Here is a 17,442-nt window from a genome sequence, read left to right as displayed (position 1 = left end):
AAAAACTAATTCATTCAGAACGGTGGTTCAAAAAGTAAATATGGCCTGCTATGTGACCTCCAGCACATCAAGCCAAACTTTTGAAATTTCTTCATTCCAGGAAGGTTAAGAAAACTTGACTGTTTGAAGGGGGTGGCAGCAACTGTTTAATTAGAAAGACATGAATCTGCTTTCTACTAGTCCTTGGGGATAAAAACAATTGCCCTTATTTGCGCTAACTATATAATGTAGAAAATGCTCGAGTAAACTGGTTCTTTAAAGAGCTTCCCCCAAAGCAACTTACTCTTTATTTACAAAGGAGCAAAGCATCTGGTGTTCAAAAAAGATTAGATCGTGCCTGCTAGATTAGTATTTCTAAATTGAGGCTAGATAAATCATTATGGTGTTTTTTTAGTAGCAGTAATTAGCTGCTAGGACAAACTACCATGTGATGTAGCAATTATCTATCACTTGTAGTCTTTAATCAAGTTAGGTTTGGATTGAAGTAGAAGAAATTATCTTGGTTGTATAAACGAAAGACTAGTTTCTGAGAAATTGGGTGTGATGGAACTGAGAATGCTAAAACAGACTTCCTATGGTTTAAATCTAGTTTGGGCCTGAGGTGAGAAGGGCAAGCATTTGAAGAAGTGAGGAGCATGGCTCCCAAGCAGCTTCCTGAGTTGAGGTAACTTATGCGGACAGAGAAAGATGAGAGGGTAGAGGTGGTTGAGGTAGGAATTCCTCCCTTCTCTTCCCTGCCCCTCTGAGTTTTGAGGAAAGAATGTGATTTAGAGAAGGATTCCAAATTGATAATCTAGCAATGCTGCAATAAGGAGAAGCTTATCTCAGGGAGGAGTTCTGGTGTGCTGTGCGTCAGAGGCAGAAACGGAATGGATATTCACCATTTGAAGCACTGGGAGTTTGGTTCCCATGTTCTCGTAACTGTTTTTCCAAGTGTCCTTTCGGTAGACTGATGCAATCTCAAGAGCCAGTCAAATTTTTGGCCCCATGGATCCTAGCTGGCCAATTTCATGTAGCATTATCAAGTTTACTTTTCCTTCTCCCGCCTCTCCCCATCACACCAAACTCTCAAGAATTTGTTCCATATTTGTGTGTAAAAGAGCTGTCGCAGTTCTTTCCGGGAAGCAATAAATCTTTGGCTGGAGAAAAGGCAATAAAAAACACACACAAGAGATGACTTATATGATGTTGCATGCACAGGAACTCACATGCAGTCATGGGTAGCTTTTAAACCCTTCCTTACACAGCCTGCAAAGCTGTGTCATCTGTGCACTGTAAACTGATTTCCTTCCAGGCAATTTCCTGTCTGCCAACACTGTGGCCTTTCTATAGGATTTCTTTATAGAACCAGCCAGGACCTTACATCACCGTCCTCCTTCCCCTGTCCTCACTTCCCTGTAGGACAGTGATAAATATCTGACCAGGGCTACTTTAGTACACAATCTTATTTTTTATTTTATTTTTACATTACTATTATTAGTAGTATTTTATTTATGTATTTATATCCCACCTTTTACCTTATGGGGAAACACCCAACAACTATTCAACTAGGTAATAATCATGTACCAAAAGACAGCTGAATAAAAACAATCCAATAGCAGCAGACAAAATAGGATGGCATTCAGCTAAGTTTTGCTCAAAGTAGTCTCACAGAAATTAATGAATATGAGTAAGGTCCATTAATTTCAATTGGTCTACTCTGAGTATAACTTAGTTGCCTTTCACCCATAAGAATCCCCTCATTTCCACTCCATCTTTCTCCTGTAGCATTGCAGTTATGTTATCATCTAAGAGAATTATGCCCTTCCCCAAAAGCAGCCTCCCACTCTGTGGTGTTAGGGCCTGTTAAGGCACTAGTATTTCATCCCCTGGATTAGAATGAAGTTCTCTTTCTGATAGACCTGTTAAAGAGCAGGTTCTCTCCCTCTTGCAGGTTTCAGAAAATCCCACCAATTTAAATGCAGGTTCTCTCTGTAGTGGAAGGCGCAAGATATGGTAGAAGGGAAAGCACATGTAAGCCTGAGGTCTGCTTTCTGATCTCACCTTGGGTACCATCTTTTAGAAAACACATTGTCTGAAAAGAACACCAGTGGCTTCTCTTGGAATACTTTACAACTTGTAACTTCCTTGTTGAATGTGTCTATCCAAAACCAGTCTGTTCTCAGACTGAAGTCCTAATGGTGCTGGAGAGGGTTGCACTGTTACTTCTCAAATTTTGGACATGATGCTATCTGTTGATACCCTGTAAAATGGCATGAGTGAATATGGTTCTTGGGTCAGGGATACTTGGCCTCAAATTTTGCTCGGTCACGGAGCTCCCTGGGTGGTCTTTGCAGATAGGGTGACATAAATCACATGAAGGATGCCCTAACCTCCTTGAAAGAACAAATGTGATGAGTAATTTTGCCTTGTGTTGTGTGTTCATTTCCTGTCAAAGAACTTTGTGCCACCACCTTTCATGATCTAACACAAGGGTTGGCAAAGCTTACCAGGCATGGGCCAGATCACTTCTGCGGAGATCCATGTGCCAGACCGGCACAGCACAACGCCGGAAATTACATCTGCGCATGTGCGTGGCGCCAGAAATTGCTTTGCACATGCCCAGATGCCAAAAATTGCATCTGCACAGAAGTGATTTTTGGTATCTGGGCATGCGCAGAAGCGATTTCCGGAGCCGTGGAAGAGAGTCCCCGTGCCACGCCGGTTTAGCGCAGCGCGTGGGGACTCGGTTTGGGGGGTGGCTTGGGCCAGTTAAACAGCCTCCGTGGGCCTTAGGTTGCCGAGCCCTGGTCTAACATCCAGTTTTCCATTTTCTATCATGCCTTTCCATTAAGAAACTTTCACAGTGGCATACATTTAAAGCAAAAACAGTAAAATGTTGTTAAGAAATAGTAAACTCAAGTGGCAGTCCTGAAAAAGAGATACAGTTCCATCATAGATTAAAAGCCTCCTATAATATAATATAATTTGCCTGGTGCCATAATGGCGTAGATGAAAGCTGCACCTCCCTGGGGAGAGCACTCCGTAAGGGGCTACTTTCTGGTAAGTCACTCTCTTACTAGGAAGAAGCATTTAACTTTGTAGAATTGGGCAGAGCTGTCTGGCCACAAACATTCTCTTTTGCAGCTTTCTCCTGAGATACTGGGCAGAATGAGCCTGGAGAATGAGCCTGGAGAATGATACCCTGGAGAATGAGCCTGGCAGTCTGCCATAGTACCCATGGGAAAAGAAGAAAAGGGAAGTGGGGATGTATACCTGACCTTAAGTACCTAGAGAGCTAGTCAGGAATGGAGAACTCTGCCTTTTGCCTCCCGTTCAGTATTCTGTGTCAGTAAGGCAGACCCATTCCTTGGTCTACAGAAGTGTGAAGCTGGTCCTTGAAAGCGTGGGGCAAAAAGAGGGCCTTGTTGGAGCTGTGAGCGGTGCAGCCATTGAAAATCTGGGGTTTAAGCATTACTCTGACCCAGTGTAACTCTATGGACAGGGGAGGGGTTTCCTGAATGTGTGAGTGTTACAACCTTTCTGTGTCTTTGTGCAATTGTTTATTTCCTGCAAGTTCCTGTCTGTCACCACTCTATTTACACCGATAAGGTTGAAGTGGGAAGGACATGATTCTGGTTATCTGAATATTCTTTGAATCATGAGTTTACCTTTGGAGTTCTCTAAAGAACTTACTGTCTATTCGGGGGTGGGGAATCTTACAGGAGGATTAGCGCCAATACTAATATTAAGTATTAGGAAATCAGGATACTTATGCATACTTTCCAGCTCACATTTAAGATAAGGACTAGTAGCAGGGTCTAAAGAGTTCATAATTGGGTTTCTTTTTATATCAAGTTATGCCTATTATCCTGATGCCATGATCTACAAGAACAAACCATAGAAAAAGTTCACATTGGCATCCATCATTACAGTAGCTTCCTACCTAGAATGACAAAATTTGGGGCTGCTGCCATAGCAGAGCCCCCACCTCCCATAAATGCTCCTCTCTGCTGGCAGATTTTGGCACAGAGGTGACTATGTACCAATCTAACCCCCCCCCCCAAAGCCATCACAATCAGGAGAGGGGTTCAGATTGCAGCCTTAGCCCAGGAAAACTTATTTCACAATTAAATGTTAAGCCTTACAGGTATCACAATATTTGTTATTCTGTTACTATAAAAACAACACACTCTGCTAATGCTCTAGAAGGGTCATTCCACGTCAGTTCAACGTGGTCATGCCACCCACCGTCTCGGATTTTAATGAAACTTGGTGTACACCATTCCCTTATGGTTGAAAGAACCCCCCCCTTAATTCCCCCCCTCTATCTCAAACAGTTTTAATTTTATAGAACTTCAAAGTTTCGTGAAATCTGTGTTTCTGTCCCTCTTGAGATCCTCGGCCTTGTGTGCATTTTATCTTTTTTCTCCATAACCAATGATCAGATCTCTTTGAAATTTTACACAGAGATCAATAACCTGATGAAGATTTCAGGAAAAAATAAACCAGCACTCAAAAGATTTTATAAATGCCTTAAAAATGTATAAATGTAGCTTTTTTGGTGGAAAAACTAGGTTTAGAAAACCTAAATTTTCAGCGTTAGGGCACAATGCAATCAAAAGTTTTTGATGGTGAAAATTATTGCAAAGACATGCTCTTTCTTAACAAAGAATAAAATCTTTGGGTCTCTTATGTCTTGGAATAAAATTTTTTGTTTTTTGGACATCGTGGGGGGGGGGGAATGGCTACTGGGTACAACTTTCCTACAATCCATAGCTGTAATAGAAAAAATGAATGAAACAAAGTTCATCTTAAAATCTAAAATAATATTGGTTATTACAGGGTTGTTGTTTTTTCAAAAGTGCATGCTTGTTTTTCATTTTTGCGGTATTGTTCTCTGTGTAAAATTCCAAAGAGATCAGATCATTGGTTATGGAGAAAAAAACACACAAAGTTCTAAGGCACTTTCATTTTTGAGAACAGTCTCTATGCTGCTATAAGGAAGGGTTGTAGGACAATCATTTGCTTCTCTCTCAGTCCCTGCTACCCTCCCTTTGTCCAAAGCTGCTTTCCCCACAGAACTGCAAATTGCACACTGGCTATAAAATAATTTTTAGATGTGATTAATGCTATACAGTGCTTGAGTGCTCTGAGAGGATATAAAGGGGTTTAAAATGCATGTTTTGTAAAAGAAAAGAAAAAAAGGGGGGGAGACCCCATGACCTATTGTAGGTTATCTCCTTGTTTATAACCTCACATTCTGATTTACTGGCATTAATTAAAATTGTCCTGGCTTGGGATTGCCATGTTAACAATGTCTCCCTAATAACCATGCTCGCATGCATCACACAATGGACAGATACCTCTTGCATGCATGCATATCTGCTACCAGTTACCACAAGGTTCCTGTGAGATTTCACAGTTCTGACCAAAACGTTGAGCTGTTCCTTCAGCACAAGTGAAATAAAGGCTGCACTTTGCTCTAAGTGTTCCTTCAGCACCAGTGAAATAAAGGCTGCACTTTGCTCTAAGTGAAGGAAGTTGCTAGGATATTTCATGGCATCTTTCCCATGTTCCGAAACCTTCATTAGTCTTAAAGAGCCAGATGCAGATATGAGATTGGTATCCAGATTTTTCACTCCCCCTAGCAGCAACTTCTCTAAAGCTTACAGGAATGTATTGCATTCCCTGCTTGGTTGTCTGCTTTCTTTTTGTTGGAAGAGCCATAAGTGAGGGTGGTTTCAGTAAGCCCACTGAAACTAATGTCTTATTAAATGAGCGTACAAAATCTGGTTCTGATAGTTACCAAAGAGAAGGTTCTATATATAGGTGCTGCTGAATTAATTAACTTGGAATTTGGTGAACTGGACTCTGGTGAATTTTCTCGGGGTAGACTTTCAGAGAACAGATGCAGGATGGGACAAACCCATCGCATAGAAAACAATGAAATGTAGCAGGTTGTTGTGGTAATCACATTCTATTTCAGTGCCGCCTTTTTTGGTGCTAAAACATTGCAGTGTAAACAGGAAGGGCGAATGAGGGTTTCTCTAAGTCACAGTATATCTGGGGCTGCAATCTTAACTTGCACTTACGTCCAAGTAAAACATGGTTAGGCTCAAGTTTTTGGGTTGCAATCCTACACACATTTACTTGAAGGGAAGTTGCATTGCAATAAGTGGGACTTTGCAAATAGATATCTTTGGCATAAGGACAGGAAATTTATCCTCTAAATCCTTTTGAAATTTTGACAGAAGACTCTGTTTGAGAATAAAAGTGAACAGAAAGCAAGGACATATTTACAGGCTGTATCCACATTATGTTTATCTAGAAAGCTGGATTTAAAAGTGTATAGCGGGCTTCTCCAGCTGCCTTTCTGTCTGTCTACAGTTTGTGGTCCCATTTCCCCACCACAACCTGCTGATATTTCCACCCTCCTCTATCTCCTTTTCATCTAATTATGCTGAGCGTCACTGTTATCTTCCTGATCCATTCTGTAATATGTACAGTGGTACCTCGGGTTACAGACGCTTCAGGTTACAGACTCTGCTAACCCAGAAATAGTACCTCGGATTAAGAACTTTATTTCAGGATGAGAACAGAAATCATGCGGCGGCGGTGCAGCGGCACTGGGAGACCCCATTAGCTAAAGTGGTACCTCAGGTTAAGAACAGTTTCAGGTTAAGAACGGACCTCCAGAACGAATTAAGTTCTTAACCCGAGGTACCACTGTATTCTGCTGGTTTTAAAAGTAGTTGGAGCATGTTTCAGTAGATCATATTGGAAGCGTTTGAATTAGGGGGTTGTCCTGTTGAAGCATGGACCGTACTGCTTATGTGCGGACACATGCAAGCAAACACAACCAAAGTCTTTTGCTCATGAAAAGTAAAAGTATGTCGATGTGTGTGGGGGGGGGTGATCAGGAAGCTCCATCCATCTGCAGAATGGAAGGGGAGGGTAGCTTTGTATAAAGCAGTGGACAATAAGTTAGAATGTATATAACAATACATAAAATCTGCAGTTCAGTCTTTGACATTGCATGCAATGTTATTTATTGGATGTATATCTCATAAAGTACTAAAGTTTTGGTGTGGTTTTTTGTGGTTTTTTTTTTACAAAATCTACATGCTTGAATATACCATTTAAAGAAAAAAATCTGAGCAGGAGAGACTGACTTTGGTAACTTTCTTTAAAAGAGAGAAAAAGAATGAGACTCTTTGGTGACTGTGAAGTGTGTACATGGGACAAGTGTTACATTTGTGCTCTTCTGCAGACATCACCCATTTGCCTCCCACCAGTTTTCCCATGAGAAACGGAACATTGCACTGTTTTCTAGCTCTGCAGTGTTGCTCAGGCAGCTGAAGCATTATCTTATTTGGAATATGAAAAGCAGAATTGGACACCTGGAACAGCAACTGGAAAAAACAGTATGCCAAAGATCAGACCCATTGCAGTGTGTTTTCAATTTGTCAGAATTCTTGCCGACTCTGAGTGGAAAAAGCAAAATTGCAGTCTGCGCCAGTGTTTAGTTTTCCTCTTGGGTTTTTTCTTTTTTATGAGCAGCTCAGGGCTGTTGTTTTGTTTGTCAGATGGTGAAGTAGAAGCCAGAATTATGGTGGACTTGCCACATGTGTACACACTGTGCCTTTAAATCACATTCAAAGATGGGGAGGGAGGGGAATGCTCCTCACAAACAGCAATGTATAATACTAAACTCTGCTTCCATCTTCTTTAGCGTGATTTCTTTCTTTTTGTACTGCAGAGGGAGATTCAGTGCAGCTGTACCACGTACCCCTTTTAACAAGCTTGGCCCGGGCATTTCCCATACTTTTGTCTCTTTTTACCTTTCTTCTCTCAGCTGTTCAGTGTCTTTTGGAGTCCAAATTTAAATATCCTTCATACCATGTTTACAGTGGTACCTCAGATTACATACGCTTCAGGTTACAGACTCTGCGAACCCAGAAATAGTACTTCAGGTTAAGAACTTTGCTTCAGGATGAGAACAGAAATCGTACTCCGGCGGCAGCAGGAGGCCCCATTAGCTAAAGTGGTGCTTCAGGTTAAGAACAGTTTCAGGTTAAGTATGGACCTCCGGAACAAATTAAGTACTTAACCTGAGGTACCACTGTATTTTGAAAAACTAGACTCAGTTGCCATGATTTTTGAATTGCCTTGCTTTTGAAAATACCACTCCTTGAATGGAAGAAGCTATAGGAAAAACTGTGAGACTATAATCCTGGTCTGGTATATCAGAGAAAGAACCGGTATTTTAAAACTGGATATATCTTGTAGCCGGTAAAGACGTTGCACTGGAGAAAGCTACAGAGATGTGAGATGTGGGGAAATGATAATGTTTTTGCGGCACAACCCCAAGTTTCCACAGCATCACCTTATGCCAGGTGCATTACAGCGCTTCGTTGCACACCTGAATTATGCAGTTAAAATATAGAGGCTGTGTTGTTGCAAGGCTAAAAATGAAGAGGAAGAGGAGAGTAGTGGCAGAAGGATGAAGTAAGTGGTGGCCAGGTTGATTGTATCCATCACTTCATGTTCACCTTACTATGAGTGTACAAATAGGAGTGGATGAGTGTGTGGCTGTTCTTTGTGGCTTTTGGTGTTGTCCATATCCAGACTATGGCTTGCTTGCTTGCTTGCTTGCTTGCTTCAAACAAGCCACATGTGGTAAGCCAGAAATCAACCAAGGTTTGTTCTTAGCTTATTTCTGGCATACTGCTAGTTGGACACACCTGACAAAATAAATTTGAAAAATAAAAATAATGAGAAGCCACGCTGTGACTTTTTTGATCCCCAAAAGTGCTCCATGGGGGAGAAGCCCATGGCAGGAAGTAGGTACATTGGTACTTAAAGCAGTATACAGCATAGGGCTCGTCTAGACTTGTGCTGGTTCCATACCTAGAAAGCATGAGTCTGAGTAGTTTCTGCTTGTCATGCACTTTCTAGGCATGGGTTCGAGCAGTTTTGCCCTTCCCTCCACCTCTTTTCCCTGGGAAACCTACTCTTTAGCAATAAATTGGAGGAAGCATCGGTCCCAAGAAAATCAGGCTTCCTTGGGGGAAAGCGGTGGGGCAAGGGCAAGTCTGGATGTCCCCAAATTGGTTGTGGCATATTGGGATATGAAAACAAGGGCAGTGTCTAACTTCTCTTTGCAAAATCTATGTCACTTCCCTCAAAAAGCTACCCTGAGGCTTTCAGCTAATGAGCCTCACTAGTGGACATCTCTGCAGAGACTTCTGTTAGTGCAACCGTGTTTTTCGTTTTCTTGCCTTTTCTCCTCCTCACCCCAAATTGCCGGCTCCCTTGGCCTATAGAGTGAGATGAGTCCACAACTCCAGAGTCATCCGCAACTGGACCTAATGGTCAGGGGTACCTTAACTTTACCCCTACCCCTTTATGTAATGTTTCCTGTTCTGCTTGGAAGAAAGTACAAAAAAGAAAAAAATACAAACATGCATTTCAAAAAGACTGCTTAAACTGGCTACTTTAATATCCTTAAAGCTAAAAGTAGCCAGTTTAAGTATACTTTTTTTAAAAAAGAAAGGTGTATCATAATTTGCCATCATGGGGATGTGCAAGAATGATTCAAGATACTGAGACTCCACCCCATGATCAGTAGCAATATTATTCAGCGACACCTGTAGCTTCATCAGTCATTGCCTATATATTTTAAAGAATATGACACAATGATCAATACAAGTATCCTAGCATTGGGTCTTCATGAAATGAAATTCTTTGAGCCATACTACACTTCGCACATTTTCTGATGCTTCACAACAAACACACTTTTGGTAGTTAAGGCACTGGAAATGCTCTTCTGCTACTTGAGTGCCATTGTCATTAATTATATGCTAATATAGCCCCCAGCTGATACACTAGGACATAGATTCAAGCATCACTTTCTAATCGCACTGGGATGAAAAGAACCCTATTGATAAGTGTCTCATTTGGGTTGCTGGAGGGAAATGAATGACTAAGTCAACCTGAGGATTGTGTTTGGATATGTGTTTGGTACTGATGAGGTATTTTAAACAAAACTGTAACCTCATTTAATCTCTTGAGAGCCAGTGTGGTGTAGTGGTTAAGAGCGGTGGACTCGTAATCTGGGGAACTGGGTTCGCGTCTCCGCTCCTCCACATGCAGCTGCTGGGTGACCTTGGGTCAGTCACACTTCTTGAAGTCTCTCAGCCCCACTCACCTCACAGAGTGTTTGTTGTGGGGGAGGAAGGGAAAGGAGAATGTTACCCGCTTTGAGACTCCTTCGGGTAGTGATAAAGCGGGATACCAAATCCAAACTCCTCTTCTTCTTCTTTTTCTTATCCCTCATCCCATCTCACAGACCCTGCCCACATTTGCCTGGGTGTTTGGTGCCTCTTGGGTGTGTGACGAGGTTTGGAACGTTTTGGTGAATCATTTTATGTCATGAGCAATCTCTTTTTCCCCATTTGAAGGGGTCATGTTAACCTGCCTTCTTAAATTTCTTTTCAGCTTGCAGGAGGAATAATTCTAGGTGTGGCATTGTGGCTTCGTCACGATTCGCAGACCTCAAGTATCTTGGAATCGAGGCTAGATGACCAGCCGGCTCCTAGCACATACTACGTTGGTAAGCAGGAACCCTGGGGGCTGGAGGTGGCTGGAATGTTGTAAGAATGAGACGGGGTGGAAAAGCGGTTTGTTCCTCAACAGCTCTCTGGAACATTATCTGCCCTTAATAAAGCAATGCAAAAAAGAAGGAGAGGGAAAAGAAGAGAGAATAGCTATTTTCTGTAACGGCAAACATACATATTATAACTAAACTAAACTTCCTACTGAAAGTGGTGCAGCTGTTGACTCTGTTGACTTTTTGCTTTTGGACACAGTGTATACTCCAGGCTAGTTTGAACTAACCTGCAAACAGAGCTTTGGGTTACAGAGTGCAGACCGGCTCCTAGACTCTTTTGGAGCTTCGTATCATGCTCTGTCCTAAAAGTGCATGCGCAATAATTATGTAGTGTCCAAAACTCAAACCCCCAGAATCTGACAAAGTGCCTATATCTGTGGCACTTCTCAGTTTAAGAGGTGAATCAGCCACATCAGAAACTTCTGCATTGTTATCAGTAACCTAACAGAGCACCTGTCCATTGCATTGTACCTTATCCCTGACGTTCCTGTTCTCCTCTCCTCATCTTCTGACCCCACCACCACCACTTTTGAAGTCTATGTCCTGACTCTATGTCCTGACTCTTTAACATTCCGCCCGCCATAGGTTGCTTTGCTCTGGTGTCCTTGCGTGCATTTACTATTAGTCAGTCTCAAGCACTGAGAGATCATCTTTCAGCCCAACGGCTGCATTCCCTTTTGGGCAACCATCTGTAGGCCACATGGCAGTGGTGGGTGGGAGCAGAGGCCAGAGTGGCCAGAGGAACACATGTAAATTTCACCACTTGTGAAGTTTCTGCACACACACTCACACACCCTTCTCTGCCCTCCATCCAGACAGACAAGAAGCTTTATTAGAGCTCAGGAACACATTCCTACAAGGTGAAGACCTTAATATGTGACGTAGAGCCAGTGAGAGATGTGACCTGGGGAGAGTTCTGAGGGCCAAATGGAGAGAGCTGAAGGGCCACATTCAGGTTGGGTGAGGTTTCCCACTCCTGGTTTAGCTGCTTTATAGAAGTAAGCTGCTTGGCTGTCTGAGATGAGTGCTTTAATGGCTGATGGAAAACATGACTGTGACTGGCTGTGATGTCATAATTGTGTTACCTTTGTTTTATTTTCATTTTGTTGCACTTTTCGTTTGGGTTTAATCCCTGTAAACTACTCAGAGAACTTCGGTTATAGGGAAGGCTGTTGATTGTATAAATTGAATAAACATGCTCAGATTTGAATTGCAAGGCTCTTGAGCAACCTTTGATGAATTTAGGATAAATGGTAGCCCTTTTATGTAAGGCACTGTTGGAAGTGACATTATCTTGATTTATACAAACTGAAGAGCTTTTAGAGCCTTTTGTCAAAAAGCAGGAGGCTTGTTTGATAAATATGCTTCAATATTGTTGAACCAAATGGAAAAGAGAAGGTTGATCCTCTTGTGCAGCGAGTATTTTGCTCAAAGGCAAGCATTTCTTGAATGTGTTGAGTCTGGGATAGGGCAGGGGCAGACATTCAAGCACAGTCATCTTTTTCCACAGCTGAATCTGCATAAAGTTCTATGCATACCACCTGCTGCTGAGCATGAGGGGAACTTGTGGCCCTCCAGATGTTGTTGGGACTCCCAACTTCCATCATTCCCAGCCAGCATTGCCAGTGGTCAGGGATGATGGGAGTTGTGGTCCAGCAACTTCTGGCATGCCACAAGATTTCCCTGTTCCTGCTCTACGGACTTTGTTGGGGGTGGGCAGGTTAGTAAATCCTGTGCTGGTTTTAGAAGAGGAATAGAACAGGAACTCTCTCTTTGACTACCTGTCCTAAAGCTAGTAACAGGAAAACATAGCAAAAGTCCCAGCGCTTTCTTCCAAAACCACATTGGGACGTTGGGGCAGTAAGGCACAAGGAGACCTATAAATGCAGTGCAGGTCAGTGAGGGTCCACTTGGAGGGGGCACTTGGCCTTTCCAGGACTTGGCTGGGGAGAGAGGAAGGAATCACTTGCTTCAGGATCCTAGACATCTCTGCAACCAGCACTGGATTTAGGGCAATGTGGGCGGTTCCCCTGCACAGGGTGCTGAGCCGAGGTGGCACAAAATTGAGAAGATTCATTTGGGAGTGCCCAATTTTGGCCTTGCTCAGGGCGCACCATATTACCAAAGATTACCAACATTCACCCCTGCTAGACCTTTGCTTGCATGCAGCTCTTGCCCCAAGCCTCTGAATGGTGAGGAGCCATGGCTCTGCTGAGGAGGATGCAGAGCAGCTGTCTTCAATTGCAGTGATCAACGTGACTCATGTTCTCCAGGCTTGCCTGCCTGGATAAGTGTACTTAGGCTTAATATGATCTCTCTCATTTTTGTAAGTAAATCAGCCAGACTGCTGACTTGCTCAGAAGCAGAGCCCTTTTTTGGAATCATCCATCTCTGCAGGAGCAGCAGTCCAAAGCTTACAGCGCATTAAGCTGTGCAGAGCATCTGCTTTTGGTATCCCAGTTTCCTCACACAGCTTGGCAGCGCCACCAGCACTGAAGTGTGCCTCAATGCCTATTTCCATGATTTGTTGTTGTTTTTTTGCATGCTGCCCACTTGCTTTTTGCACTGACTGGGAGAATATGAAGGCTTTGAGTCCTGTGTCGTGGATGTGGAACAGCATGGAAACGGAAGGCAGAAAGACCAGGAAGTGGTGTGATGTGGTCAGCAGGTTATTTCTCCAGAATTTCTGCCCTACAGAAGGAAGCAATGTCTTTCTATCTCTCTCTTTTGCCAGTATTTGTTAAACATCCAGCAATCTGCTTCCTAGTAACATTGGAAATATTCCTAATATGCCTGCCGTGTGTGGGTGTGAGAGAGAGAGGCTCAGATACCTTATTAATAGAAGCTGATATGGCAGAGCTGTGAGTGACAAGAGTTTTAAAAGCGCAGCTGAATTAGCTTCTTGTGTCCAAAAACATATGGCCCACCCTCTTGTGGAGCTGCCAACATGTTGCTGTGTGAGAATCATGCAGAAAAGGCGCTGCTTGGATTCCTCGGGGTTGTTTTTTAATTTCCATTCAGTAATAAATAGCAGACCATTTTGTTCAACTGTTCTCAACCCGAGCCTCCCCAAGTCTGGAGCCTCTGATGGCTTCTACTTGAAAGATTTGTTTCCAGACTTGCCACGCCCTGCTTTGCTCTAGTGACTCCACTCCACTTGACTATTCCTGGTTCACGAAGAGAGAGGAAAAGAGGAATCTTGTCCAGTGAACTTAAGGATATGTGCTGCTCTGCTTCCACATCCCTTGTATCATTTCTCAGACCTCAAACATTGGAGCATTTCTGTGTGTTAGAACTCAACGTAGAGCTGTCCTCTGCGTAAAATATCATCCGTACTGTATATTAGGACATATTTGCAAATTCACATGCATGTTGCTTAATTGGTCTGCTTCTGCAATCCGAAAGGAGAGGGGAGGTCACAGCATATGGAACGTGTTGTTTCATTCCTCTTGTGAGGGTGTGGGAACGAAGGAGGGGGAACTTTCAGCTTGTTAGAAGATGCATGAACTGTGAGCTGTGCTGAAAGACTTCCCTCCCTTCCACCCCCCCATCCCAAATCGTTCCCTCTTCTTGTTTTCAACAAACATGCCAGCACGCAAGCAATATTTTCCCTCCCCTCTTCAACTGTGAATTCTAGAAACGTTTAAAAAATAAAAGCTGAGCTTTCAAGGAGTACTGCATGTTCCATCTGCTGAATCCTGTGGTTTTTAAGTTCCATCGGAGCCTTGGGCTATAAGGGAGAGAAGACAGCATTAACTTTCAGGGTAGAGTGTGCAGCCTGCTACCAGCCCTGTGCTGCTAACAAGCCGTGTTTTGATAGCTGGCTTTGCCTACATGAGATAGCCTCTGAAGCGACCATTTTGAGGGAGTGGGTTTGTAGTGTACTGAGATCAGCACAGTGGCGAGGAAGTAATAACTGGGGAGGAGGAGGAGCAGCAGCAGCTCAGTGCGATCACTTTTGCCAAAGCCCTTACGAGCCACGGATGGAGGATGCAGTGCGGAGTGAGTGGGAAGCAACAGGCAGCTGTGAGGATTAGGAGCCGACTAGGGGCAGACATTTGTGGTGTGTGTGCTGGGTGTGTCTGTGCGGGATGGCTGCATCTCCCTTCTCAGAAATGGAGCTCCCTGCCTGGCTGCAGAGAAGCCTCCCACCCCTATGCTGCTTTCTGTGTTTGTTCTTCGGCAGCTCCTCATTCCATCTTGGCAGAGTGAGTGGAGCAGCTGGATGTCTTTTTCAATGCTAGCAGGAGGGGTGTTTGTGTGTGTGTGTGTGTGTGTGTTTCCCCGCCCCCTCCTTCCACTGCAGCTCTGGCTGTGAAGGCTGGGCCTTCGTGCCACGGCGCCTGTTTACCGTCAGCTAGAGAAAGAAGAGTTCCTTCTCCTGGGAGTGGAGGAGGGAAGGGCCGGGCAGCGATGTGAAATGAAGGGCGGCAGATGAGGGCAGAAAAAGAGAAGCTTTACCACCGATGATACAGTCCCAAGGCCTTTCCACAATGGTATCTGGCTACGAAGCCATTGCTACAATGGGCAGTAGCTGCGGTCCTGGTTAATGTATCCGCCAGCTGATAAAAAAGCTTGAGATCAGGGTGTCTCTCTGCCCCTGCCAGAATATATATAACCTGTCATGAAGATGCATCCTCCTAGAGTTTTCTCCCAACATTTGCTTTGACTGCTTGTTTAAATTGGCATGGTGCCTTGGTTGATTCTGGTTCTTGTTCAGGTCTATACAGCCGGTCAGTTATGGATCCCAGTGGACACATGCGATGTACTCCATAGGTGTAAGACCCCTATAGTAAATGCAAGAGTATCCTGCAGCAGCTGTTGCTTTACCTGTTGTTGTTTTTTCCAGACCCTGCACACCTGGTTCTGTGTCACAGCACCAAATTCGCATGCTAGCTGCGAAACATTTTTATGCTATGGATATCCCAAATAGTTGGGTGGCTAAAATTATTTCTAACACACACACACACACACACACACACACACACACACACACACATAGGCATTTGGAGTGCAGATGCAGACTTGAAGCAATGGGCCTCTTATTTCCTAACACCTGTTTCCTTTCATCCTATTTCTACTGGTTCTTTTTTAAATTGCTCTGGTTTCAACGTCAGATGCATCAATGCTTAAGCATATTTATCACAGTGAATTCAGTGGGGCTTAGAAGGTAGATGCAAACAACTTTATGAACTCTGGATATAAGACAGAAATATCCTGACTTTAAATTGCAAAATGCATTCACAGCTGATAGTGCTGAATTATGGTTCCCATGTGTTTTATATGTCCCCCTGGTGACAAATGTAGAAGCAGCCCTGGAAGAGAAGGACTAGACCCCAATATCTCTGCTCTCATCACCTCCAGCCAACACGGCCAAGGGTCAGGGGAAAATGGCTGTTGTAATCGAACAAGACCTGAACTGCACTGGTTAACCCTGTTACAGAGGAAACTTGGCTTGGGAGTCATTTTATTTAAGGAATTTCTCCCTTGAATGATCTGAGGGTGAGAGCTGTATCCGTGTCATCAGGGGTTGGGCTGTCCCTCCTTCTCAGCCCTACTCGCCCTGCCCGAAGAGTCCTTGCTTAAGGAGCTGCTACCTTTGGGGTTGCCAAAGGGGAAGCTGTCCTCTGGAAGCATGCAGTGCCAAGGTCCAGACACTTGACTTAAGGGAGCTGAGCAGTGCTCTCCACCCAGCCAAGGAAAGCTCCACCCCAGTCGGCCTGTACTATTCTGAGACTGCTTGTACACACAGCATTTTCCTTGGGGGTGGGTTGTTTCCTTCTTAGGCCACTGCAACCCACCAGACAGGAACAGCAAACAGAATCAGCAAGCTTGGTAGGAAAAGGCTAAGAAAAGCTAGGCTACCCACTGCCTGCTTCTCCATCACCAGAAAGCTAGAGATACAGGTGTTCTTGGCTGCCATGTTACAGAAGAAACCAAATTCAATCCATAGTTTTGTGGGGGAGCATGACAGATTTAAAGATCAGTGGTGGGTTGTAAGTTTGCCCCAGAATCGACTAATATCTTCATGGGTTGGTTTGAACAGCTAGAGGGCATGCAAGAAAGTAAAAGAAAATGAATATGAACCATACATTTAAAGTAGAATTAGACAATTTTAACCAGTCATGGCTACTGCCCCCCCCCAAAGAATCCTGGGAACTGTGATTTGTTAAGGGTGCTGAGAGTTGTTAAGAGACCCCTCTTCCCCTCACAGAGCCACAGTTCCCAGAGTTCCTTGGGGAGAGGGATTGATGGTTAAACCACTCTGAGACAGATTATATAAGAGGGTCCTGTTTTAGGCACATAGATGCAACATAACTGTTGTTGGACTAAATAGCTTCCCAGTATCGATTTACTTCATGCTCCTTTTCTACCTTCCTTTGACCTTCCTATGCCCTGTACGCATTATTTCTAAACAGACTTTTCCTTTGATTTGTCAGTTTTGCAACTCTCTTCCCCCTTGGCTCCTCTGGGCTGAACATGGAGTTCTGGGCAATGCATCCATTGTAAAACAATGCATCCAGTCTAAAAACCCGTGAAACATGAAGAACAACTTTCTTTTTTCATTTTTCTTTAAAAATGTAGCTCTTCTAATCAGTTGGTTGGTTTCAGGAAGACTTGAATTTCAGGCTTTTCTCCAGAGCTGACTACTTGGACTGTCCAGGGCTGACTCTTAGTAGCCAGAGAACACCAGATCCCTGGGAGGTCTTCCCCATGGCTGGGCTTGACTTTGCCATTGCAGCTGCAGCAATATGCGGAACTTGTTCATGACCACAAAATAACCAAAG

General features: G+C 43.7%; 1 protein-coding gene across 1 annotated transcript in view; it reads left to right on the top strand.

Annotated features, from left to right (window-relative positions):
- Positions 1-17,442, top strand: part of CD81 (CD81 molecule) — a 56,838-nt gene that overhangs the window by 15,214 nt on the left and 24,182 nt on the right. Inside the window, exon 2 of the mRNA XM_083494609.1 lies at positions 10,483-10,597. Within this exon, the coding sequence (XP_083350735.1) occupies positions 10,483-10,597 (115 nt within the window). The remainder of the gene's footprint in view (positions 1-10,482; positions 10,598-17,442) is intronic.

Source organism: Podarcis liolepis (assembly GCF_965112155.1).
Source record: "Podarcis liolepis genome assembly, chromosome: 1".
Classification (NCBI taxonomy): domain Eukaryota; kingdom Metazoa; phylum Chordata; class Lepidosauria; order Squamata; family Lacertidae; genus Podarcis; species Podarcis liolepis.
Note: the sequence above shows the minus strand (reverse complement) of the source record. Positions and strands in the feature narration are given on the sequence as shown.